General features: G+C 50.8%; 2 protein-coding genes and 1 long non-coding RNA gene across 3 annotated transcripts; 1 reads left to right on the top strand and 2 right to left on the bottom strand.

Moving 5' to 3' along the window:
* Nucleotides 1–661: 661 nt before the first annotated feature.
* LOC116273552 (neutral alpha-glucosidase AB-like) lies at nt 662–19497 on the bottom strand. The gene is made up of 10 exons (XM_031662697.1): nt 19338–19497; nt 11816–11920; nt 11555–11663; nt 10864–10991; nt 3666–3845; nt 3156–3221; nt 2263–2332; nt 2004–2091; nt 1822–1918; nt 662–1563 (listed from the first exon to the last, which is right to left on the bottom strand). Exons 1-10 carry the CDS (start codon nt 19373–19375, stop codon nt 1347–1349), a joined length of 1098 nt encoding a protein of 365 aa, XP_031518557.1. The 5' UTR covers nt 19376–19497; the 3' UTR covers nt 662–1346.
* On the top strand, nt 18273–18671 carry LOC116273553. The gene is made up of 2 exons (XR_004181868.1): nt 18273–18432; nt 18553–18671. It is a non-coding gene; the product is annotated as an uncharacterized LOC116273553 (long non-coding RNA).
* A 126-nt stretch (nt 19498–19623) lies between the features above and the next one.
* Nucleotides 19624–25421, bottom strand: LOC116273551 (integrator complex subunit 5). The gene is made up of 2 exons (XM_031662696.1): nt 25257–25421; nt 19624–22768 (listed from the first exon to the last, which is right to left on the bottom strand). Exons 1-2 carry the CDS (start codon nt 25334–25336, stop codon nt 19789–19791), a joined length of 3060 nt encoding a protein of 1019 aa, XP_031518556.1. The 5' UTR covers nt 25337–25421; the 3' UTR covers nt 19624–19788.
* Nucleotides 25422–26402: the final 981 nt, after the last annotated feature.

Raw genomic sequence — 26402 nt, 5'->3', positions numbered from 1 at the left:
AGAGTCTTGCTCTGTCGCCCAGGCTGGAGTGCAGTGGCGCGATCTCAACTCACTGCAAGCTCCGCCTCCTGGGTTCACGCCATTCTCCTGCCTCAGCCTCCTGAGTAGCTGGGACTACGGGTGCCCGCCACCACGCCCGGCTAATTTTTTGTATTTTTTAGTAGAGACGAGGTTTCACCATGTCAGCCAGGATGGTCTCGATCTCCTGACCTCGTGATCTGCCTGCCTCGGCCTCTCAAAGTGCTGGGATTACAGGTGTGAACCACCACGCCCGGCCTTTTTTTTTTTTTTTTGAGACGGAGTCTCACTCCTTCGCCAGGCTGGAGTGCAGTGGTGCGATCTTGGCTCATTGCAACCTCCGCCTCACCAATTCAAGCAATTCTCCTGTCTCAGCCTCCTGAGTAGCTGAGACTACAGGCGCACGCCACCACACCCAGCTGATTTTTGTATTTTTAGTAGAGACAGGGTTTCATCATGCTGGCCAGGATGGTCTCAATCTCTTGCCCTTTTGATCTGTCCACCTCGCCCTCCCAAAGTGCTGGGATTACAGGCGGGAGCCACCCTGCCTGGCATCATCTTGCTTTCTTATTATTTTTATTTTTCAAACGTTTTTATAGAGATGGGGTCTTGCCATGTTGCCCAGGCTAGTCTCGAATTCCTGGCCTCAAGCAATCCTCTTGCCTCAGCCTCCCCAAGTGCTGGGATTACAGGCATGAGCCACCATGCCCGGTCCCATCTTGCCTCCTTTGTTATGTGTTTAACATGTCTTCCTCCCTGTGAGTCAGAACCTTTGTTTTTTTTTTCTGAGACAGAGTCTCGCTCTGTCACCCAGGCTGGAGTGCAGTGGTGAAATCTCAGCTCACCACAACCTCCGCCTACCAGATTCATGCAATTCTCTCCTGCGTTAGCCTCCCAAATAGCTGGGATTACAGGCGCCCGCCGCCACACCTGGCTAATTTTTGTTTTTCTAGTAGAGATGAGGTTTCGCCATGTTGGCCAGGCTGGTCTCCAACTTCTGACCTCAGGTGATCTGCCCACCTCAGCCTCCCAAAGTGCTGGAATTACAGGCATGAACCACCACACCCAGCTCAGAACCTTTTGAACCTCAGTTAACACTGTATCCCCAGCACCCAGAAAAGTACCTAGCACACAACACACTGATAATAAGTGCATTCCGTCAGTCCAGAATAGCCAATGCCTTCCCTAAGAATGTGAGTGGGCATGTGTCATCTGGCAGTGATTAGGGAACTCAAACGCTGCCCACCAGGCCCAGGGCCCCTTATCTCACCCAGGCCCCAAATAGCTAATGCCCCCAGTATACCTATTTGTCTCAAGGCCTGGAAACTTCACTCCCTCCTTTCTCCCCATGCCTGTGCTCTCACCTTCCCAGCAGTGTTGGAGGATATATCAACCCAGGTCTCTGCAGCATTGAGCCAGAAGATGCCCAAGTCACGATGAGGGTTGTGTGCCAGGAGCACAGGCACAGACCCATACAAGGCCATGGGGTTGTACAGCTCATACTGGAACACATCCAAATTGTAGAGGCGATATGGCTCCCCACCCCTGCAGGCAAACAGACAGATTCGGGCTGCTAACTGGCCCCAGGCTGCAGTATACGCTGACTCCACTCCACAGACACAGGTGAGAGATAAGCAATGGTTCCTCTGTCCTTTCTCAAAACATTTTTTATCACCAAAGGTGATTCTGGACACAGGAAGTTACCCACGCTTGTCTGGAGTATCCAATGTGCACACCCATCTCCCTAAAGGCCTGACTCCTTCGTGCCCACCTCCATCTTCCTGATGTCACCACAGGACTCACTCAGTGACCTTCAGCCTCAGATTGTCTGCATGCTCAGGGATCCCATAGACATGCTCCATGCCTGGCAGAGAGAAGTCCAAACCCACAGACATGGGGCCTAGAAGAAAAACAAAGAACAAGCTTCAGAGCTTCTGCGTGGAAAGGAGCCCTGCACCTCAACCCAAGGAACCCAAGCCCCTCACCATATGGTTTGCTGTCAGAGTGAGTTTTGAATGTCTCCTCCCAGGCTCCTGGCTCATCTTTCTCTGCCTTCCCCTGAGTCTCCTCTGGCTGTTAAGAAGAAAAGAGGACCACTCTCCAATCATACCAGTTCTCTTTTCCCACTCCCATCAACTAAATCCCATCCCTGATGGTGAGACTAAGTTCAAGTTTCTCATGGGCCTATCCCCTCCAGCCTCCCAGTCAGCCCAATCCTCCAACCACCCACCCCGTCCAACTTGCCTTGTCACCATCCCTGGGTGTTTCCTCAGGCTGGGCCCCATCGCCCTCAGCTGGGTCTTTTGATCCTTGCCTGGAAGGTAGGAGAGCTGTCTGCTCCAATCCAGAGGGGGCAGGGACGAGGGGCTAGTGGAAGGAGGGGTTGGGGAATAGAGAGCCAAGGGTCCAAAGGAACGAAGGCATTGGAGGAAGGGACTAAATGTTAAAGCTTGGAGAGGGAACCCACAATGAGCAGATAAGTTTGCAAAGGATGGGGAGAGAAATGAGAAAGGAAAATGAGGAGTAAGTGCCACCAGGAGGCACAGGCCTGTACACCAACCTCTGCCAACATCCCAGAAGAGACAGGCAGGCTGATTCAGGGGCCTGGGTTATGAATGCCAATCCTGGCTCTGTTGCCTCTACTGAAAGACTGTGCCCCCAACTGCCCTCCCTGGGCGTCAGGCTCCTGGCCTGACACAAGGGCTTTGCAAGATATAGCAAGGTATGACCCACAAGGTATATCATGTGGGTCACACTATACCAAGCCTCTACAGATATACACGGGGACTTCAAGAGGTTCCGCCAAAAAATGCTTTCAAGGGCAAGTAGCTCTGCCCAGAACCTTAGGTGGCCCTTAGCTGAGAGTCAGAAACCCCAGCAACAGGCAGCATAGCTCCATCTCTTGGCAAAGCAATAAGCTCCCTACACTCCTTAAGGACCTGACTTTGAGTATTTCATCTTCCTTCTTCTGGGGGCTCCCAGCCAGGGTAACAGGTAACGGGACCAGGTATCACACAGCAGGGGAAAGTGGGGTGAGTGAAAGGCTGGAAGGGTCTGGGGCACCTCCCCCTGAAGGCTACAGTGAGGAATGGGTAAGGGCAGAGGAACACATACAGTACCGGTGGCCAAGGATTTACCTAGAGAAAAGGTTCTTGATCTTATCCCACATGCTACCGAGCGTGAGACTAACTTTATCCGAGAAACTGGGGCAGGAGGAGATGGGTAGGGAAGGGGAAAAAGAGGCACAAAACCAACACAAAAACAGAAACATAAAAGTGAGTTTCAGTCGACAAACTTCCAGAGATGGGGAAAAAGAAACCAAAAAAAATAAAAAATAAAAAGGAAGAAAATAAATCTGGGAAATGTGATGATGTGAGAAGGGGAAGAAGGAGACACAGACCCAGGCAGGCCTCCCAGAGATGCCCAGGCCACAGCTCAGGGACAAAAGTGATTGCCTCCTGATCTGTACAGGAAATGGAAAAAACCGCACCCGGGTCTGGTTCCTACCATCCCTGACAGAGAGCTTCTCCCAGCCCCCAGCCCCTACCTGGCTGTCCCGCCACCCTGTCTCCTCCCAGTGCCAGACCTCACAACACCCCTGTGCTCTTTCACACTAGGTTCCCTGCAGTCCCAACCCCTATACTCACGAGACCCTAGGGGCCCTCTGGTGCTCAAACTCCAAGAGTCCTCGGGCATTGACACTAAGCAGAAGGCTTCGGTCCTCTAGTAGGTCAAGGCGGAATGGCCGGGCTGTCAAGATGATCTTGTAGGGTCCCTCAGCCATGGTTAACTCCACACTGTTGTCATCACGACCAGAGACAGAAAGCCTGGGAAATATATCAAAAGAAATATAAGGAAGTACAAAGGGCCGAGAGGAGTAATGACACTTCAGAAGATAGAGGGAAATCTACCTGCTAAGAGAAATAGGCAGTGTGCTAACAGAGCAGGGACAGACAAGTTAATCAACAAAACCAAATAAAGGGCCCAGAAACAGACCCAAGGATATTTATTACCCTTCTTTTTTTTTGAGACGGAGTTTCGCTCTCGTTGCCCAGGCTGGAGTGCAATGGTGCAATCTCGGCTCACCGCAACCTCTGCCTCCCAGGTTCAAGCAATTCTCCTGCCTCAGCCTCCCGAGTAGCTGGGATTACAGGCATGCACCACCACACCCAGCTAATTTTGTATTTTTAGTAGAGATGGGGTTTCTCCATGTTGAGACTGGTCTTGAACTCCTGAGCCCACGCCCAGCCACTTATTACTTTTTTAAATGTACTAAATACTAAGAGGTGACATCGCAGATGAGAGAGGAAAGGAGAACTATTCAAAAATGGAATTGAAAAAACATTTTCCATATAGGGAAAAAAATGATTTTCCAAATATGAAGAAAATGATTTTTTTTTTTTTTTTGAGATGGAGTCTCACTCTATTACCCAGGCTGGAGTGCAGCGGCACAATCTTGGTTCACTGCAACCTCCACCTCCCAGGTTCAAGCAATTCTCCTGACTCAGCCTCCCAAGTAACTGAGATGACAGCCAGGTGCCACCACACCCGGCTAATTTTTTTTGGTATTTTTAGTAGAGATGGGATTTCGCCATGTCGGCCAGGCTAATCTCAAACTCCTGACCTCCAGTGATGCACTTTCCTTGGCCTCCCAAAGCGCTGGGATTACAAGCATAAGCCACCACGCCTGATTTCTTGATATCATATATCTAATGCCAGATACAAGTATCAACTGCAGAAAGATTATGATTTAAATTTTTTTTTTTCTTGAGACAGTCTCATTCTATCACCCAGGCTGGAATGCAGTGGCACAATCTCAGCTCATTGCAACCTCTGCCTCCTGGGTTCAAGTGCTTCTTGTGCGTCAGCCACCCGAGTAGCTGGGATTACAGGCACCCACCACCACACCCAGCTAAGTTTTGTATTTTCAATAGAGACAGGATTTCACCATGTTGACCAGGCTGGTCTTGAACTCCCGACCTCAAGTGATCTGTCCGCCTCAGCCTCTTGAAGTGCTGGGATTACAGGCATGAGCCATCATACCCAGCCTGCTTAAAATTTAAAAGTAAAAGGTTTAGGCTGGGCTCAGTGGCTCTCAATTATAATCCCAGCACTTTGGGAGGCCAAGGCAGGTGGATCGCTTGAGCCCTCGTATTCAAGACCAGCCTGGGCAACATGGCGAAACCCCATGTCTACCAAAAATACAAAAATTTGCCAGTCTCATAACCCGATCTCAAAATAAGTAAATAAATGAAAGCAAAAGTGTTAGAAGAAAATTTAAGGCCGGGCGCGGTGGCTCACGCCTGTAATCCCAGCACTTTGGGAGGCCGAGGCGGGTGGATCACGAGGTCAGGAGATCGAGACTATCCTGGCTAACATGGTGAAACCCCGTCTCTACTAAAAATACAAAAAACTAGCCGGGCGTGGTGGCGGGCGCCTGTAGTCTCAGCTACTTGGGAGGCTGAGGCAGGAGAATGGCGTAAACCCAGGAGGCGGAGCTTGCAGTGAGCCGAGATCCGGCCACTGCACTCCAGCCTGGGAGCACAGCAAGACTCCGTCTCAAAAAAAAAAAAAAAAAAAAGAAAATTTAAAAATATATTTTTGGCCGGGCATGATGGCTCAGGAGTTTGAGACCAGCCTGGTCAACGTACTGAAACCCCATCTCTACTAAAAATACAAAAAGTAGCTGGGCATAGTGGTACACGCCTGTAGTCCCAGCTACTTGGGCATAGTGGCGCACGCCTGCAGTCCCAGCTACTTGGGCATAGTGGCGCACACCTGTAGTCCCAGCTACTCGGGAGGCTGATGCTGAAGAATCACTTCAACATGGGAGGCGGAGGTTGTGGTGAGCCGAGATCGCACTACTGCACTCCAGCCTGAGCAACAGAGCAAGACTCTGTCTCAATACATATATATATATATGTTTTTTCTGACCTTGAGATAGAGAAGGACTATTTAAACACAACAAAGAAAAAGCTAACACCAGAAGGTAAAAGACTGACACATGTAACTACATTAAAATTAGAAATTTCTGTTCATCAAAAGATACCTTTAGGATCATCAAGAAAAAGGAAAAGTCTAAGAAATTTTATCAGTCTAGGGAGGCCTAAGGAAACATGACAACTAAATGTAATAGGGTATCCTGGATGAAATCTTGGAACAGAAAAATAATATACAAAAAAACTAAAGAAACCTCAAGTATGAACTTTAGTAAATAATGTATCACTATCAATTCACTAGGTATCACAAATAAACCACAGTCATATTAATAATAGGGAAGGCTGGGCGCAGTGGCTTACGCCTGTAATCCCAACACTTTGGTAGGCCAAGGCGGGCGAATCACTAGGTCAGGAGTTTGAGACCAGCCTGGCCAACATGGTGAAACCCCACCTCTACTAACAATACAGAATTAGCCAGGAGTGGTGGTGCACACCTGTAGTCCCAGCTACTCGGGAGGCTGAGGCAGAAGAATCGCCTGAATCCAGTAGGCAGAGGCTGCAGTGAGCTGAGATCGTGCCACTGCACTCCAGCCCAGGCAACAGAGCAAGACTCCATCTGAAAACAAACAAACAGGGAAAACTGGGTGCAGATAAGTGCAAACTCTCCTCCTTTCATGTTTTCTATAAATCTAAAACTAAAATGAAAACTGGCTGGGCGCAGTGGCTCACGCCATAATCCCAGCACTTTGGAAGGCCAAGGTGGGTAGATCACGAGGTCAGAAGTTCGAGACCATCCTGGCTAATATGGTGAAACCCCATCTCTACTAAAATTACAAAACTTAGCTGGGCATGGTGGTGCGCGCCTGTAATCCCAGCTACTGGGGCAGCTAAGCCAGGAGAATGGCTTGAACCCAGGAGGCGGAGGTTGCAGTGAGCCAAGATCATGCCACTGCATTCCAGCCTGGGTGACACAGCAAGACTCCATCTCAAAAAAAAGAAAAAAAGAAAACTGTATTTTTTTTTTTGAAAGAGATGGGGTCTCACTTTGTTGTCCAGGCTGGCCTCAAACTCTTGGGCTGAAGAGATCCTCCTGCCTCAGCCTCATGAGTAGCTCGGGCTACAGGCACGTGCCACCATGTGCAGCAAAAGTATGTATGCGTGGTTTTGTTTTTGTTTTTCCAGACAGGGTCTGGGTCTGTCACCCAGGCTGGAGTACAGTGACGAGATCTTGGCTCACTACAACCTACACCTCCCAGACTCAAGCAATCTTCCCTCCTCAGCCTTCTGAGTAGCTGGGACCATAGGCACATGCCATCACACCTGATTTTTCTATTTTCAGTACAGACAGGCTTTTGCAAAGTTGCCAAGGCTGGTCTCAAGCTCCTGGACTCAAGCAATCTGCCCTCTTCGGACTCCCAAGTGCTGGGATTACAGGTATGAACCAGTGTGCCCTGTGCCCTTGTGTTTTCTTTTAAAGACACCTTGGCGAGCACGATGGTTCACACCTAAGATCCCAGCACTCTGGGAGCCTGAGGCGGGTGGATCACCTGAGGTCAGGAGTTTGAGACCAGCCTGGCTAACATTGTGAAACCCTGTCTCTACTAAAAATATAAAAATTAGCCAGGTGTGGTGGCACGCGCCTGTAATCCCAGCTACTAAGGTGGCTGAGGCAGGAGAACAACTTGAACCCGGGAGGGGGAGGTTAAAGCGAGCTGAGATCACGCCACTGCACTCCAGCCTGGGTGACAGAGCGAGACTCTGTCTCAAAATAAAATAAAATTGGCCGGGCGCAGTGGCTCAAACCTGTAATCCCAGCACTTTGGGAGGCCGAGATGGGTGGATCACAAGGTCAGGAGATCGAGACCATCCTGGCTAACATGGTGAAACCCCATCTCTACTAAAAAATACAAAAAACTAGCCGGGCGAGGTGACGGGCGCCTGTAGTCCCAGCTACTCGGGAGGCTGAGGCAGGAGAATGGCGTGAACCCGGGAGGCGGAGCTTGCAGTGAGCTGAGATCCGGCCACTGCACTCCAGCCTGGGCGACAGAGCAAGACTCCGTCTCAAAAAAAAAAATTAAATAAATAAATAAATAAATAAATAAATAAAATAAAATAAAATAAAATAAAATATTTAAAAAGCAAATAAAAGAAACCAGGAAAGACAACCAAGCCAAGACCACCATAAGATGTCATTTTATACACAAGCCAGTGACAAAACTTAAGTCCAACAACAGTATCAAGTGTTGGAAATGATGGAGATCAATGAGGCCCTTTTTTTTTTTCTTTTGAGGCTGAGTCTCCCTCTGTAGCCCAGGCTGGAGTGCAGTGGTGCAATCTCGGCTCACTGCAACCTCCGCCTCCCGGGTCCTGGTTCAAGCAATTCTCCTGCCTCAGCCTCCCGAGTAGCTGGGATCATAGGCACACTCCACTAAGCCCAGTTAATTTTTGTATTTTTAGTAGAGACGGGGTTTCATCATGTTGGCCAGGCTGGTCTTGAACTCCTGACCTCTTGATCCACCCGCCTCAGCCTCCCAAAGTGCTGGGATTACAGGCATGAGCCACCGTGCCCGGCTTCAATGAGGCCTTCTTATAAATCATTGGTGGGCCGGGCGCGGTGGCTCAAGCCTGTAATCCCAGCACTTTGGGAGGCCGAGGCGGGCGGATCACGAGGTCAGGAGATCGAGACCATCCTGGCTAACATGGTGAAACCCCATCTCTACTAAAAATACAAAAAACTAGCCGGGCGTGGTGGCGGGCGCCTGTAGTCCCAGCTACTCGGAGGCTGAGGCAGGAGAATGGCCTGAACCTGGGAGGCGGAGCTTGCAGTGAGCCGAGATCGCACCACTGCACTCCAGCCTGGGTGACACAGCGCGAGACTCCGTCTCAAAAAAATAAAAAATAAAAAAATAAATAAATCATTGGTGGAAGTGTAAATTGGTAAACCACTTTGGCTTTATCTTGGGAAGTTGATCATCTCCATATTCTACAATCCTGCAATTCCTCTCCTAGTTATACACCAAAGAGAAACTCTTGCGCAAGGGTAACAGGAGACACGTACAAGAAGTTTCATAGCGGCCGGGCGCGGTGGCTCAAGCTTGTAATCCCAGCACTTTGGGAGGCCGAGACGGGTGGATCACGAGGTCAGAAGATCGAGACCATCCTGGCGAACACGGTGAAACCCCCCGTCTCTACTAAAAAATACAAAAAAACTAGCCGGGCGAGATGGCGGGCGCCTGTAGTCCCAGTTACTTGGGAGGCTGAGGCAGGAGAATGGCGTGAACCCGGGAGGCGGAGCTTGCAGTGAGCTGAGATCCGGCCACTGCACTCCAGCCTGGGCGACAGAGCCAGACTCCGTCTCAAAAAAAAAAAAAAACTCACTTTTTTAGGCTGAGTACAGTGGGTCACACCTGTAATTCCAGCACTCTGGAAGGCTGAGGTGGGAGGATTGCTTGGGTCCCGGCGTTCGAGACTAGCCCAAGCAACATAGGGAGAATCTGTCTCTATTTAAAAAAACAAACAAAAACACAGAAAGAAAGGGAAAAGAAAGAAAAAAGAGGCTGGTGTGGTGGCTAGCGCCTGTAGTCCTACAGAGGCTGAGGTGGGAGGATGGCTTGAGCCCCGGAGGTTGAGGCTGCGGTGAGGCGTGATCGGTCCACTGCACTCCAGCCCGGGCGACAGAGCGAGACTCCGTCTCAAAAAAAAAAAAAAAAAAAAAGAAGTTTCATAGCAACACTTTGGCTAGCAAAACACTGGAAACAACCCCAAGGCTTATCAACCTAGAAATGGATTAATCAGCTGGGGTATATTCATACAACATAATAATATGCAGCAGTAAAAATGAATGAACTAGAACTATATGAAACAGAATTAAAGTTATGTGAAAAACGGAAACCCCAGAGGACCACATGCACTAACATACTTCCTCTGTAAAGCTCAAAAACAAAAAAAATATATAATTTATTGCTTAGGCACACAGATATATATGTGCACAGGTATACACACATAACTGTAAGAACAAAAAAAAAAGGCAAAGGAATGATAAGCTTCAGAGTAACAACTACCTACATCTAGAGCAGTCAAGAGTACAGGACAGTGAGATACGATTGGGCTGAGGGGAGAGTTTACAGGGTGGAGTATTTGAGATGAGTCTCACTCTGTCGCCCAGGCTATAGTGCAGTGACACAGTCTCGGCTCACTGCAACCTCTGCCTCCTGGGTTCAAGTAACTGTCCTGCCTCAGCCTCCTGAGTAGCTGGGATTACAGGTTAGCACAACATCCGGCTAATTTTTGTATTTTTAGTAGAGATGGGGTTTCACCATGTTGGCCAAGCTGGTCTCCAACTCATGACCTAGTGATCCGCCTACCTCGACCTCCCAAAGTGCTGGAATTACAAGCGTGAGCCACCACGCCCGGCCACTGTTATTTTCCAAATTATGTATTTAGAGAAAGTCACAGATGGATGCATGGAACACTGATGACAGGGTATCATCACACAATAATCTGAGTAATCCTATTCTGAATATCTGAGGAAAAGGAAAGGAGGAAGAAAGGAAGGAAGGAAGCAAACAAGCAGGCAGGCAGACATGGTATACCTGGAGGACTAGATCTGTAAATAAACAGGGCCTTGTTTATTTCTACTTATATCACCAGCACCTAGCCCAGGCCAGTCAGGGAGGAGAAAGCAATACTTGTTTGCTGAATGAATGAATGAATGAATGAATGAGGATAAAGGGGTAAAGAGAAAAGTGAAACAGAAGAAGAGGTGAGGAAAGGTTGAGAAGTATGGCAAGGTGCTATGCTAGTTAACTGCTACCTTATTGTGGGAAAGAATGTCAGCAACCAAAAAAAGGTCCATCAGGAAGGAGAAAGGGGCCACAGAAATGGATGCTTCTCAGGAAAAATTTACCGAGCTATTGGCGGATCAGCCACCAAAACATCTGGCACACGGTATCGGGGTCGCCGAGGCTCCAGCTCATCAATCCTGATCCGAGTCATGTTCTTCTGAAGCCCCTGAAGCTCTAGCACCAGCAACACCTGCGGGGACAGAGGTTTGGATCTGGAGAGAGGAAAGGGGTTACACCATGGAATGCCCCCTGCCCGGCTTCTTTTTTTTTTTTTTTTTTTTTTGAGACGGAGTCTCACTGTGTCTCCCAGGCTGGAGTGCAGTGGCGCCATCACGGCTCACTGCAAGCTCCGCCCCCCGGGTTCACGCCATTCTCCCGCCTCAGCCTCCCAAGTAGCTGGAACTACAGGCGCCCGCTACCACGCCCGGCTAGTTTTTTGTATTTTTAGTAGAGACGGGGTTTCACCATGTTAGCCAGGATAGTCTCGATCTCCTGACCTCGTGATCCACCCGCCTCGGCCTCCCAAAGTGCTGGGATTACAGGCTTGAGCCACCGCGCCCGGCCTTGAACCCATTCTCTCCTAAGGTGTCTCTTCCTTTGAGCCCTTTGCCTAAAGGCCAAGATCACATTTCTTCGTAAAGTAAGAGTTCAAAGGTTAGGCTGGGACAAAATGTTGGCCACAATTTCCCCCTTTCCAAATTACCCCACAGCCATTGTCCCACCCCCACCAGACTCCTCCTTGTCTCCCCTGACCTTGGTGACCTCATGGATGAGATGGACCGTGAGAGAATCAGGACCAAGCTGTAGAGAGTCCAGCAAGGCTCGGTATGGAGAGAGGCCTGGCCGTATGCTTCTCTGTCGCCTGCCAAGTGAAGGGTTGGGAAGTAAGGTAGGGGGCCACCTGCAACGTCCCTAGGTCCCTCTATCACCTGCAGTGTCCTTAGGCACTCCATCTGCCACAGACACCTCCCACATTACCCTACATTCCATCCCTTTCTCCCAGAAATATCATACTTGCAGAAAGAACTCTCTTCACAGGTCTTAAAGTTACTTCTATCCACAGCGACGGTAATCCCCAGGCAGACCCCTAAAAAAACCAGTACCAAAGATGCCCAAGACCTATGGAGAAAAGGATAAAGATGGAGCAATCAGCATGGGGGTCAGGAAGGGGCCCCCTTCAAAAGGAAAAACTTTTTCCTGTCACAGCACTAAGATAGTTGAGGAAAGGGGGAAGAAAGATGGAGTAACATCAAACAGAAAAGAAGGCAGAGTGGACATGGGGTTAAGAATCAGGCCTGAGAAGCTGGCTCACTCACACCTTCCCTTTGAAAGGCAGAGTAGGCTGGGCACAGTGGCTCACGCCTGTAATCCCAACACTTTAGGAGCCTGAGGCGGGCGGATCACAAGGAAGGAGATTAAGACTATCCTGGCTAACACGGTGAAACCCCGTCTCTACTAAAAATACAAAAAAACAAGTAGTCGAGCATGGTGGCAGCCACCTGTAGTCCCAGCTACTCCGGAGGCTGCGGCAGAAGAAAGGCATGAACTCGGGAGGCGAAGCTTGCAGTGAGCCGAGATTGGGGCACTGCACTCCAGCCTGGGCAATAGAGCGAGACTCTGTCTCCAAAAAAAAAAAAAAGGGGCCGGGCGCGGTGGCTCACGCCTGTAATCCCAGCACTTTGGGAGGCTGAGGTGGATCACAAGTTCACGAGGTCAGGAGATCCGAGACCATCCTGGCTAACACAGTGAAACCCCGTCTCTACTAAAAATACAAAAAATTAGTCGGTCACGCCTGTAATCCCAGCACTTTGGGAGGCCGAGGCGGGCGGATCCCGAGGTCAGGAGATCGAGACCATCCTGGCTAACACGGTGAAACTCCGTCTCTACTAAAAATGCAAAAAATTAGCCGGGCGAGGCAGCGGGCGCCTGTAGTCCCAGCTACTCGGGAGGCTGAGGCAGGAGAATGGCGTGAACCTGGGAGGCGGAGCTTGCAGTGAGCCGAGATCGCGCCACTGCACTCCAGCCTGGGTGACTAAGCGAGACTCTGTCTCAAAAAAAAAAAAAAAAAAAAAAAAATTAGTCGGGCTTGGTGGCAGGCGCCTGTAGTTCCAGCTACTCGGGAGGCTGAGGCAGGAGAATGGCATCAACCCAGGAGGTGGAGCTCGCAGTGAGCCGAAATCGCGCCACTGCACTCCAGAGTGGGCGACAGAGCGAAACTCCTTCTCAAAAATAAAAAATAAAAATAAAATAAAGGCGAGTAGACAGAGGATCTTTCACCTTCAGAGGCCCTGGTGTTGACTCTGGTGACATCAGCCTCTCAGAGGAAAGGAGCAGTAACAGCCAGTCTCAGAGGAAATGGTAGTAGCATATGTATGGAACAGAGAAACAAAGCAAGCTACACCTTTCTATGGGCAGGGTATTGGGTGGATGCAGAGTTAAAGAGCTAAAGATGAGGCCGGGCATGGTGGTTCAAGTCTGTAATCCCACCACTTTGGGAGGCTGAGGCGGGTGGATCACCTGAGGTCAGGAGTTCAAGACCAGCCTGGCCAACATGATGAAACCCCATCTCTACTTAAAATACAAAAATTAGCTGGGCGTGGCGTTGAGCATCTGTAGTTACAGCTACTCGGGAGGCTGAGGCATGAGAATCGCTTGAACCCGGGAGGCAGAGGTTGTAGTGAGCCAAGATTGCGCCACTGCACTCCAGCCTAAGTGATGGACCAAAACTCCGTCTCAGGAAAAAAACAAACAAAAAAACCTAGCCTGCTGGTTACAGTTCCTAGGGTCCTAACATCCCTAGTACCTTAAGCAGCCTGTTTCTCTGATTTCCACTCCTGTATCTTCAAAACACCACCATCACTACCCAAAGCTGGAAAAAAATAACAATAGCTAAAATGTTCTGAGCCCTAATGCACTCCTAGGGGCCTGGGTAATCACTTTGTATTACTAGTTTTCAATTCTGCCTGCAGTTTTTGTTTTTTGCTTTTTTTTTTGAGACAGTCTCACTCCATCACCCAGGCTAGAGGGCCGTGGCATGATCTCAGTTCACTGTAACCTCCGCCTCCCAGGTTCAAGCAATTCCTGTGCCTCAACCTCCTAAGTAGCTGGAATTACAGGAGCACGCCACCATGCCCAGCTAATTTTTGTATTTTTAGTAGAGACGGAGTTTCACCATGTTGGCCAGGCTGGTCTCAAATTCCTGACCTCAAGTGATCCACCTGCCTCGCCCTCCCCAAGTAGCTGGGACTACAGGTGGTAGCCACAGCACCCAGCTAACTTTTTTAAAAGTTTTTTTTTGGTCAGGCGCAGTGGCTCACGCCTGTAATCCCAGCACTTTGGGAGGCTGGACAGGCGGATCATGAGGTCAGGAGTTCGAGACCAGCCTGGCCAATATGGTGAAACCCCATCTGTACTAAAAATACAAAAATTAGCCAGGCGTGGTGGTGGGGGCCTGTAATCCCAGCTATTTGGGAGGCTGAGGCAGGATAATTGCTTGAACCAGGAGGTGGAGGCGGAGGCTACAGTGAGCAGATCACACCATTGCACTCCAGCCTGGGCAACAGAGCACGACTCTGACTCAAAAAAAAAAAAAAAATTTTTTTTTTGGTAGCAACAGAGCCTCACTTTGTTGCCTAGGCTGTTCTTTTTTTTTTGAGACGGAGTCTCACTCTGTCGCCCAAGCTGGAGTGCAGTGGCCGGATCTCAGCTCACTGCAAGCTCCGCCTCCCGGGTTTACGCCATTCTCTTGCCTCAGCCTCCCGAGTAGCTGGGACTACAGGCGCCCGCCACCTCGCCCGGCTAGTTTTTTGTATTTTTAGTAGAGACGGGGTTTCACCATGTTAGCCAGGATGGTCTTGATCTGCTGACCTTGTGATCCGCCCATCTCAGCCTCCCAAAGTGCTGGGATTACAGGCTTGAGCCACCGCGCCCGGCCACCTAGGCTGTTCTTAAACTCCTGGGCTCAAGCAATCCTCCCATCTTGGCCTCCCAAAGTGCTGGGATTACAGTGTGAGCCACTGTGCCCAGCCTGCCATTTTTAACAATACCAGTGACCTGGTCTCACTTTTAAATATTTTAACTTAATCACAGAGGAGCCTGTGCATCAGATTTTTTTTTTTTTTTTTGAGATGGAGTCTTGCTCTGTCACCCAGGCTGGAGTGCAGTGACGTGATCTCAGCTCAATGCAACCTCTGCCTCCTGGGTTCAAGGGATTCTCCCGCCTCAGCCTCCCGAGTAGCTGGGATTACAGGCGCTTGCCATCATGCCCAGCTAGTTTTTTGTATTTTTAGTAGAGATGGGGTTTCACCATGTTGGCGAGGCTGGTATCGAACTCCTGACCTAGATCCACCTGCCTCGGTCTCCCACAGTGCTGGGATTACAAGCATTGAGTCACCGGGCCCAGCTGGCTAAAGTTTTTTTAAAGCTCCCTAAACAACTCTAATGAGTAACCTGGGTTCACAACCACTTCTTTACATGCATACTTCTTTTCCCTTTCTTTCATTCTTTTCTTGGTGAATATAGGGTTGGGGTTTATTTCCAGATGAGAAAATTAAAGCATAAAAGGTTGAACAGTTCACCCAAGGCTGAATAGCTGGTAAATGGTGAAACAAACTGAACCCAGTTGTGCTTGACTCTGGGACATGTGCTTCACCATGATGCACAATACAGCACACTAATCCCTAGCAGGATGAAATGGGCATGTCTCATTGAGAACCATCATCCCAAGCTTATCGCAAATTGTCAGTTTCCCAATGTGCTATCAAATGACAGACAAGAGACTAATAGGCTTATTTAAATAAGTTAGGTTGACAAATATATTCATCCAGGATTCATCCTTAGGATTCTGAGTAAATCCTAAACAAAAACTCTCAAATTTTAATGTCTGTTAAGAATCAGCCAGGCGCGGTAGCTCACATTTGTAATCTCAGTACTTTGGGAGGCCCAGGTGGGCAGATCACGAGATCAGGAGTTCAAGACCAGCCTGGCCAACATGGCAAAACTCCATCTCTACTAAAAATCCAAAAACTAGGCCAGGCGTGGTGGCTCACACCTGTAATCCCAGCACTTTGTGAGGCCGAGACAGGTGGATCACCTGAGGTCAGGAGTTTTGAGACCAGCCTGGCCAACATGATGAAACCCCGTCTCTACTAAAAATACAAAAAAAAATAAATATAAAAAGGCTGGGCACGGTGGCTCATGCCTGTAATCCAGCATTTTGGGAGGCCGAGACAGGCCGAGAGGTCAGGAGATTGAGACCATCCTGGCTAACACAGTGAAACCCCATCTCTACTAAAAATACAAAAAATTAGCTGGGCGTGTTGGCAGGCACCTGTAGTCCCAGCTACTTGGGAGGCTGAGGCAGGAGAATCGCCCGAACCCGGGAGGCGGAGGTTGCAGTGAGCCAAGGTTGTGCCACTGCATTCCAGCCTGGGCGACACAGCGAGACACCACCTAAAATAATATATACAATATGCATGTGTGTGTGTATATATATGTATGCATATATGTGTGCATATATATGCATATATATGTGTGTATATACGTGTGTGTGTGTATATATATACACACATATATACACAAAAATTAGCCAGGCGTAGTGGCACATGCCTGTAATCCCAGCTACTGGGGAGGCTGAGGAATGAGAATGGTATGAGCCTGGGAGTCAGAGGTTGCAGTGAGCCAAGATCGCATCACTGCACTCTAGCCTGGGTGACAAAGTGTGACTCTGTCTCAAAAACGAGAAAAAAACGTTGCCCAGGCTTGCTTGAACTCCTAGGCTAAAGAAGTCTTTCCACTTTGTCCTTCCAAAATGCTGGAATACAGGTGAGAGCCACTGCACTCAGCCTGGACATCGCATTTTATTTATTTTTTTTTTTGAGACTGAGTTTCGCTCGTTGCCCATGCTGGAGTGCAATGGCATGATCTCAGCTCACCGCAACCTCTGCCTCGTGGGTTCAAGCGATTCTCCTGCCTCTGCCTCCCAAGTAGCTGGGATTACAGGCGCGTGCCATCACACTCGGCTAATTTTGTATTTTTAGTAGAGACGGGGTTTCTCCATGTTGGTCAGGCTGGTCTCAAACTCCCAACCTCAGGTAATCTGCCCGCCTCGGCCTCCCAAAGTGCTGGGATTACAGGTGTGAGCCATCGCGCCCAGCTGACACTGCATTTTAAACATGCTCTCCCAGTGACACCGATGTAGGCAGAATAGGAGCATGCTCTGAGAAAGTGTTTCAAACTGGGGGTGAGAGGGTTCTTCTAAGCAATAAAGTTTTACAACCGCCGGGCACAGTGGTTCATGTCTATAATCCTAGCACTTTGGGAGGTCAAAAAGGGAAGATTGGGCAACATAGCAAGACCTCATCTCTATTTGAAAAAAAAGGCCGGGCGCGGTGGCTCAAGCCTGTAATCCCAGCACTTTGGGAGGCCGAGACGGGTGGATCACGAGGTCAGGAGATCGAGACCATCCTGGCTAACACCGTGAAACCCCGTCTCTACTAAAAATACAAAAAACTAGCCGGACGAGGTGGCGGGCGCCTGTAGTCCCAGCTACTTGGGAGGCTGAGGCAGGAGAATGGCGTAAACCCGGGAGGCGGAGCTTGCAGTGAGCTGAGATCCGGCCACTGCACTCCAGCCCGGGCTACCGAGCAAGACTCCGTCTTAAAAAAAAAAAAAAAAGAAAAAAGAAAAAAAAAAAAAAATTGGGCAACATAGCAAGATCTCATCTCTATTTAAAAAAAAAAAAAAAAAAAAGAGTAGTGGGGCATGGTGGCTGGTGCCTGTAGTCCCAGCTACCCAGGAGGCTAAAGCTGGAGGGCTGCCTGAACCCAGGAGTTTGAGGCTGCATGAGCTATGATTGCACCATTGCTCTCCAGCCTGGGCCACAGCACAAGACTCTGCCTCAAAAAAGTAAATTAATTAAGACCGGCCAATGTGGTGAAACCCCGTCTCTACTAAAAATACAAAAATTAGCTGGGCATGGTGGCACACGTCTGTAATCCCAGGACTCGGGAGGATGAGGCAGGAGAATCGCTTGAATTCGGGAGGTGGAAGCTGGAGTAAGCAGAGATTGCACCCCTGTATTCCATCCTAGGCAACAGAGCTAGACCTTGTCTCAATAAGTAAACAAACAAATAAATAAAATTTGACAACCTATAATAAGGTAACTAAAGACAGGGTCTATTATACACATTTTATCTAGTTATCCAGCATTAGCTTCAGCATCTGCTTGAAAGCTAAAAGAAAAGTACCAGAAATGAGATCACAGAGTGTACTGTGATCTCATCACAGGACACTCCTCCAGCTCCAGAAACAACTGTTCCACAGCAGGCCAGACAGAAAAATGAAGAAAACACCAGGCACTGTGGTTTAACAAGCCAAGCAGGAGTAACTATTAGCAAAACAAGCTGAATAAATGCTACTAGAAAATTCTATAGCAAGGCATGCGGCACAGGCCCTGCAGTGACCTGAGTGACTGCAACAGGCACTCTCGGCCACTGACCCATGTCCACCTGCCAAAAGCAGCAGTAAACGGAAGTACAGTGAGTTAAACACCCTCTGGGGCCCTATTTGCAGTCTGTAAAATTGGTTCGGAAAGATGCCAATGGAGATAGGATTTCTAAAGCATCTTTCAGGTATGACCTGTTGGAGGGCCCTAAGGAATTAACGGATGCCTTGACCACCCCGAGAGAGGAGTTAATAGGCCAAAGTCAGAAATAAGCTGCAGGGCAAGTTGCACCCATTTATTGTTTCAGATCACAGGCTCCCAAATAACTGAGTTTATGATCCAAGCTTTCTTCATCGCTTCGGACAGTACACGCCTACCCCACCTCAGTATATCCGTTAGGTCCTAGTAAACATTTGTGGCACTGCTGGTATGTTTCGAATCTTTTTTTCCCCCAGTAATATAAACAAGACAGCGTGGACCAAGTCATTCGATTACATGTTGTGTTTGAGGAACACCATCCACGCCGTGAGCTTACTGGATCCTGGGCCGTGCCCAGCGACCGTGGACAGTGAACTAAGCCAGAGCTGGTGCTCACGTGAAGACAAGCGCAGAGGAGGATTCGGAGCTCTAGGGAGTACAGCCAGAAGGGTAGTACAGGCTTAACTGCCGACCCGGTGCTTCCAGCTCAGCCGAGGGGCCGCAGGGCCACAGGCTGCATTCCCCGAAGCCAGGCCGCATCTTTTCCCCCGCCCCGACGACCCCGCGCACTGCAGGAAGGGGGCGGCGACGTTGACCGCCGCAAGCAGCCAAAGGAAGGCGGCGGCTGAGAGCGGCCAAGGCCGAGAAAGACGCACAGCTGCGGCTTTACTGAGCCGCCCGGCGGGAGCCCGGAGCCCCAGAGGCAAGGCCCCCAGCGTCGCTCGGATCTACCACGGGGAGACTGGAGGCGTCTGAGGCCGCCTCCAGAGGAACAAAGGTTCCTCGCGAGGCCGGGGGTGGCAGAGTGTCAAGAGAACACACAGGAAGGAGTGGAATGGGGCTTGGGGGATCTAGGGGCGTCCCAGGCGTGCCCCCAGATTCCGGGCTTCTCACCGCCTCCTACGCGCCGCCACTGCCGCTACCTCCGCCATCTTGTGCCGGGTTTGCTCCTTGACCCCGAACCTCCCGCCCCACCACGCGCACTCAGCCACGTATCCTAGTTCCCGCCCCTTCCGGCCTTCTGATTGGTTCGGCCTGAGCGCCGCCGGGCAACTGTCTCATTGGTAGAGTGCACACTCTAAATTATCGCAGGGGGCGGGGCTTCAGGCCAGGGGCGGGAACGTCCAGAGCCAGGAGCTGTCCGACTTCGCACGCTCTCAGCATGACAGAAGCACTGGACTGGTTTTCTCAAGTCGGCAAATTTTATTTAGAAAAAAAAAGTGGGAGAGAAAAAAGTGACAGCGCTCCTTAGGCCAAGGACTTAGAACCTCCACCCTGCCGTCGCACGTTAGTCCCTTCCCTCTCTCACTGCTCAACCTCCCTGGGCTTCCAGAGCAAGAAAAGGCTACGTCCCTTGTCGAAGGAGAGTGGACGGTGAAGGTGCCTGGAAACGGCCAGAGAAAAGACCCAGGCGGTCGATGTTGCGGTGGAGGACACTGTGCAGCACAGCCAGGTGGGGTCCACCCTCACCTCCACCCTCCCTGGAGAAGTCCCGGATGAAGCGACCCCGCTCTGATTGGAAGATGAACTTCTGAGGCAACGGCCCATGCTCCCGGAGAAATCCCCAGACACTGAGCAGCAGCAGACGCACCTCGAAAGGTGCCAGTTGGCTAAATACTTCATGCATATTACCCAGGGCCGGAGGCAGGAGACTTCCCTCAGCCATGACAGCTACTAAGGTGCAGGATGCCTCCAGGTGCCAGGGGGAGTGGGTCGTGTCAGGGTGGCGAGAGGCTTCCCAATGGCCCAAGAGGGCGGCCAGCAGCCCCCGAAGCAGCACGGAACAGTAGCACAGGGCTGGAGGAGCAGCTGCTACCAGCTTTAACAGCTCAAAGAGCAGGGGCTGTTCCCGGAAGCGCCGGCCAATGCGGAGATCCCGCTCCACGGTGGCCCGAGCGTGTTCCTCGGGGGGCCAAGCCAGCTCTGCACCAGCTGCATCGGGACACACACTCTCCACCAAGGTCACTGCCACTGCTTTGGCTGCCTCTGGACTCAAGATGGGCGCCCCCCAGCATTCCCCACATTCAGTGCCCCCTGGGGCACTGCAGCAGTGAACCAGGAGGCTGAGGAGGCTCTGGGTGTTATAGATCACTTCCTGCTGATTTCGTGACTGGACAAACTTGGGTGGCTTTAAGCCACGGCCGATGACTCCAGCATGGAAAACTGACCAAATCCCTCCAGGACCTGGCACAGCTGCAGTGTGCCTCCGGTTAGTGTCCAACAGGGAGGCAGAAGCCAAAGAAGCTGAAACAACTGAGAGAGTCTCATTGTCCCCATCTACTTCCCCTCCAAACAGTTCTGTGTTGCCTCGATGTAAGGCTCCCTCAACCAGCAGCTGCAGGACAGCCTTGAGTCCAGCTGGGGACGTCTGAGACAGGCGGGTGAGAAGCTGACAGGCTGAGGCCACACCTGGGGGGCCATGCAGCCTCAGAGAGGCGAAGAAGTGGTGCACCCCAGCCCTTACCAGTCCCAGGAGCTGGGAGGGGGATAAGGCTTCAGGAGGAAAGGGGCAAATGGCCAGGAGGGAGGCAGCAGCTTCAGCTACTTCCTCCTCAGGATGTAGCAGGAGAGGCGCCAGGTCAGACAGATGGGCTGAGGCAGATTCCCCAAAGTGCGCCCCTAGGGCTGCAGGGCCCTCACCACCCTGCTGTTCCCACCCTACTAGCAGTGCCAAGTTGCGCAGGAACCGGGCCGTGAAGGGAGGCTGTAATGTCCCTGCATGCACCCGAGCCAGACAGCTTCGGAAAGCCAGGGGCAGGAGGCCAGACAGACTGACCACTAGCCCTGCATATAACTGGGTGGCCAAACTCAACTCTTCAGGGCTTCGGGCTCGGCTCAGCAGATGGCCCAAGGCCTCAGGTCCACAGCTAGGCCGGGTATAGACAGATAGCAGGCCCAAGAGCTGGTGCTGCCAGAGGAAGCGTTTCCGTTCCAATCGTAACGTCTCTCCACACAGCTCTCCAACATGGTTTTTTAGCGCATCTAAAAAGGGCACCGAGCGGGGAGGTGGGGGCGGGCCTAGCACCCCTTCCCCAGGAGACCCTCCCCGGTGATGAACCAGCTTTTGCAGGTGCAGCAGCAGCAGCTGGATTAGCCGGTCACAAGCCTCACGTACGGTGTCTGGCACAGCCAGGCCCTGGGTGGTAATGACCGAAGCAGGCATAGCTGTGTCCACCAGGAACTGCAGCAAGCGGTAGGCACCTGCCCCAGAGGCCTGGCTCACCAGGTGCACAGCCAGGTTCAACATGTTGTCCAGCTCCTCTCGGGGGAATCCTTGAAGGTGTTGCTGCAGCTGGCTCAGCACAGCTGGGGGCTTGAGGCAATCCACAAGCTCTCCAGAGACTGTGCCCAGCAAAGCTGGTGACATGACTGCCAGCTGCAGTAGGAAGGGAACCGTGGCCTGAAGGGAGGGGTCCCCATTTCGGCCTCCAGTTCCCCCTGCCAGGCTATCATGGAACATTCGCAGGAGCTCCCGTCGGATACTATCTCCATGGCGGGAGGCCAGGTGCCCTAGGATGCCTACAACTGAGGCAATCTTGGGCACCCGTTTCTCCGCAGGAATGGCAGGAGATCCAGGGAAGGGGTCTGTAGAGGGGGTCTGAGAAGAGCTTCCACCACTGCTGCCAGCTCCACCTCCAGCCCCACCATGGACGCAAAAGTCCTTAAGGCCACAGGAGAGAACTCGGGAAATGATGGTGCCAGGAAAAGAGGAGCCAATATGTGCCACAACCCAGTCAAAGTGTGGAGAATGCTGAACAGAGGTATCCAGCAAGGCATCCACACACGCATCTGGGCAGCTACCAATGAGAGCCGAGAGGCACTGCACATAGATGTCCATTAATGTACGCGTGGCCCTACAACCCATCCACAGCTGTAGCAGTTCATTAAGAGCGCCAGTAGCGTGGGGAACACGCTGGTGCTGGCCTGAGTACGTGCTGCTCAGTTGCCCCATGAGGTCAATGGACCATGCACTAATCACAGGTGCCCAGGCCTTTGGGTTGGCCCGGATAAACTCAGACAGCACCTGCTGCACTTCCTGAACCACATCCTCTAGACCAGGTCCCCCAGCAGGGACATGGGAGGCTGGAGGTGGACGGAGATGAGGTGGACCAGCCACAGGGGTTTCATCCAGGGCAGCCAGGTGGGCCCGGACACTCTCATCAAAGACACCTCTCAAGTGGTCAAGCACAGCAGCCCGAGCAGGTGGCAAAGAACGGAGCAGGAGAAGACCACAGCGAGCATGTTCCCGGGCTGAGAGTTGGTGGCCCAAAAGGGGGTCTACGCCAGTCAGAAAAGCCTTGATTTCCTGGGACAGCTCCTGAGCACTATAAGGAAGCAAAAGAAACAGACTTAGAGTGTTGTAAGATGTTAGGCAACTTACCTTTCCTGCATGAGCTTTGTCTTTTATATTAAACAGGGATATTAAAATTACTTCCCTCATAAAAGAATGTTTGTTTTTTGAGATAGAGTCTTGCTTTGTTGCCCAAGCTGCAGTGCAGTGGTGCCACCTTGGCTCACTGCAACCTCCACCTACTGGGTTCAAGTGATTCTCCTGCCTCAACCTCCCAAGTAGCTGGGACTATAGGCGCCTGCCACCACACCCGACTAATTTTTTTTTCTTTTTGTATTTTTAATAGAGATGGAGTTTCACCATGTTAGCCAGGATGGTCTCAATCTCCTGACCTCGTAATCCGCCTGCCTTGGCCTCCCAAAGTGCTGGTATTACAGGCATGAGCCACCGCACCCGGCCAAAAGCTATGTTTCTTTCAGTGACAACAGTAATAATATCAGTAATAGATAACTCTTAGAACATCAACAGGTACTCTTTTAAATACTTGGCATGTATTATTTCAATCCTGACAACAGTTCAATAAGGTAGGTACTATTATGATCCCATTTTACAGATAAATCAAGGTTGGCTCCAGTGGCTCACGCCTATAATGCCAGCATTTTGGGAGGCCAAGGCTGGTGGATCGCTTGAGCACAAGAGTTCAAGATCAGTCTGAGGAACATACTGAAACCCCATCTCTACAAAAAAAAAAAAATTAGCCAGGCATGGGGGCATGTGCCTGCAGTCCCAGCTACTAGAGAGGCTGAGGCGGAAGGATCTCTTGAGCCCTGGAAGCAGAGGTTGCAGTGAGCCAAAATCGCACCACTGCACTCCAGCTGTGTGTGCCATCAAAAAAATAAACGAACGAAATCAAGGTTAAGCAATCAGACTATATTCGCCAAGAGTGTAGGAACCATTTCTGTGCTCTTCAACACTGAATCCACTTCTATTGAGGTACATAGTATATGGAAGGTAGTCAATAAATATTTGTTGAATTGACTATATTTGTGTTTCTATAATATCTGCTTTAAAAACATTTCCAGGCTGGTTGCGGTGCCTCACGTCTGTAACCTAGCACTTTGGGAGGCCAAGGAGGGTGGATCACTTGAGGTCAGAAGTTCAAAACCAGCCTGGCCAACAGGGTGAAACCTTGTCTGTATTAAAAATACAGGCCAGGCCCAGTGGCTCACGCCTGTAATCCCAGCACTTTGGGAGGCCAAGGCGGGCTGATCACGAGGTCAGGAGATCGAGACCATGCTGGCAAACACGGTGAAACCCTGTCTCTACTAAAAATACAAAAAAAAATTAGCCGGGTGTGGTGGCGGGCGCCTGTAGTCCCAGCTTCTCAGGAGGCTGAGGCAGGAGAATGGTGTGAACCCAGGAGGCGGAGGAGCTTGCAGTGAGCCAAGATCATACCACTGCACTCCAGCCTGGGTGACAGAGCGAGACTCTGTCTCAAAAAAAAAAAACAAAAACAAAAACGAAAAAATTAGCCAGGCATGGTGTAATCCCAGCTACTCGGGAGGCTGAGGCACGAGAATCACTTGAACTCAGGAGGCAGCGGTTGCAGTGAGCCGAGATCACGCCACTACACTCCAGCCTGGGAGACAGGGTGACCGTCTCAAAAAAAAAAAAAAGTCACCTTTCCATTCCAGCTTTATCACCTTCCACCACCACCCCTGCCCCACCCCATCCCACAACACAAGCACCTTGAAATCTGCTCTTAATGGGAAAAAAAAAAAAAATTGTAAGCCCCTTATTAAGGGCTCTCCCTCCTAATATCTGTTTCTTCCCATATTCTGCAAAATCTTAGTCACCTACCACATCAACAACCACCATCTACCCAGCACCCTCAATGTGCCTGGACATCAGGGTGTCCCAGGGCACAAAGTAATAATGCTTTTCAGCCCTTTCCCTCCTAAAACATATGGGTTCAGTCTCAGAGGTTCAGAAACCAGAGTTATGTAAGGCGGAAAATCCCCTTTCTCTTATCGCCTTTTCTGTCAAAGAAGACAGCATCCTCTAGGTGCTGATAAGGCTCTGACAGTGCCATTCCTCTGTTTCCTCCAAAAAAACACCCTAATATAAGGGAGTATCTTAGCCGGACTGCATTCTGTTTCTGGGCCTGGGGTCTCAGGGAGTCTCTATGAAGTCAGGATCTTGGGTTTCCCAGGGTCAAAAATGGCCAGGGCAGCTGGGTTCCCAAGAGTTATGATACCCCCGACTCTTGGGAGAGGAAGCTCGGGGTCGAGGGTAGTTAGGCATCGGAGTCTAGGGAGAGGCAGGCCCGAGGTCTTGGGAGGGCGGGCACTGGAGCCCTGAGTTTTGGTGAGGCAGTCCCTGAGTTCTGGGAGGACCTGACCAAGAATCTCTCTGAGAACCCTGACGTGAGTTCTCGAGGTAGGATCCGGGTTTCTACCGAGAAGGCTGGGGATCGGCGCGGGGCCACGCGGTGGGAGGAAGGTGCCAAGGGCTCTAACTACCTGAGAGGCGCGGGACCGTGGGTGGCCGGGGCAGGCCCAGGAGGCCCTGGGGCCCCGGGAGGGTCGCACAACGCGGACATCCCGGAGCCCGAGCCGAGCCCGAGGCGGGAGCGGCGGAGCGCAGGCGGCGCATGCGCGCTTACAGGAAACGCGAAAGGAACCAGCTACCAGGCCTCTCAGGAAAATTAATCCGGCGATGTCCTGGACCCTCTTACATTGGTTCCGCACTCCGTCGGAGTCCCAGAGCAAAATCCCGGGACGATGATAGCAGGAAGCCGATCTGCCCTATATGCAACCACTTTTTTCAAAAGCCTATTTACATACAGACTAGGCCCGGCGCGGTGGCTCACGCCTGTAATCCCAGCACTTTGAGAGCCCGAGGGCGGATCACCTGAGGTCAGGAGTTCAAGACCAGCCTGGCCAACATGGCAAAACCCCGTCTCTACTAAAAATACAAAAATTAGCCGGGCGTGGTGGCTCATGCCTGTAAACTTGGGAGGCTGAGGCAGGATAATGGCTTGATCCCGGGAGGCGGAGATTTCTGTGAGCCGAGATCTTGCCGCTGCACTCCAGCCTGGGCGACAGAACGAGACTCCCGATAAACACACACACACACACAAACTGGCCGCAGACACTCACAGTGAGATTTTAATTATTTTTCCTAACGCCAAAAATACAAAATGTTCAACTCACAACTTTTAAAAAATGAAGTATAGGAAGGTTTTGTTGTTGTTGTTGTTTATTTTGTGACCGTGCAGTGACAGAATCACCCCTCTCTGCAGCCCTGACCTCCTGGGCTCAAGCCATCCTCCCACCTCAGTCTTCCAGGTAGCTGAGATTATAGGAGCACATCATCACACTTGGCTACTTTTTAAATATTTTCAGAGTTAGGGATTTGCAGCGGGTGGAGGGAGTGTCTCCCTATGTTGCCCATACTGATCTCCAACTCCTGTCCTCAAGTGATTCTCCCACCTCAGCTTCCCAAAGCACTGGGATTACAGAAGTAAACCACCACACCCAGCCAGTCTCTCTTTGTTTTTTTGTTTCGTTTTCTTTTTCTTTTTCTTTTTTTTTTCCTTTTGAGACAGAGTCTCACTCCCTCACCCAGGCTGGAGTGCAGTGGCGAGATCTGGGCTCACTGCAACT

This window comes from Papio anubis, unplaced genomic scaffold (genome assembly GCF_008728515.1).
Source record: "Papio anubis isolate 15944 unplaced genomic scaffold, Panubis1.0 scaffold873, whole genome shotgun sequence".
NCBI lineage: Eukaryota > Metazoa > Chordata > Mammalia > Primates > Cercopithecidae > Papio > Papio anubis.
This window is presented reverse-complemented; position numbering and strand designations above follow the sequence as displayed.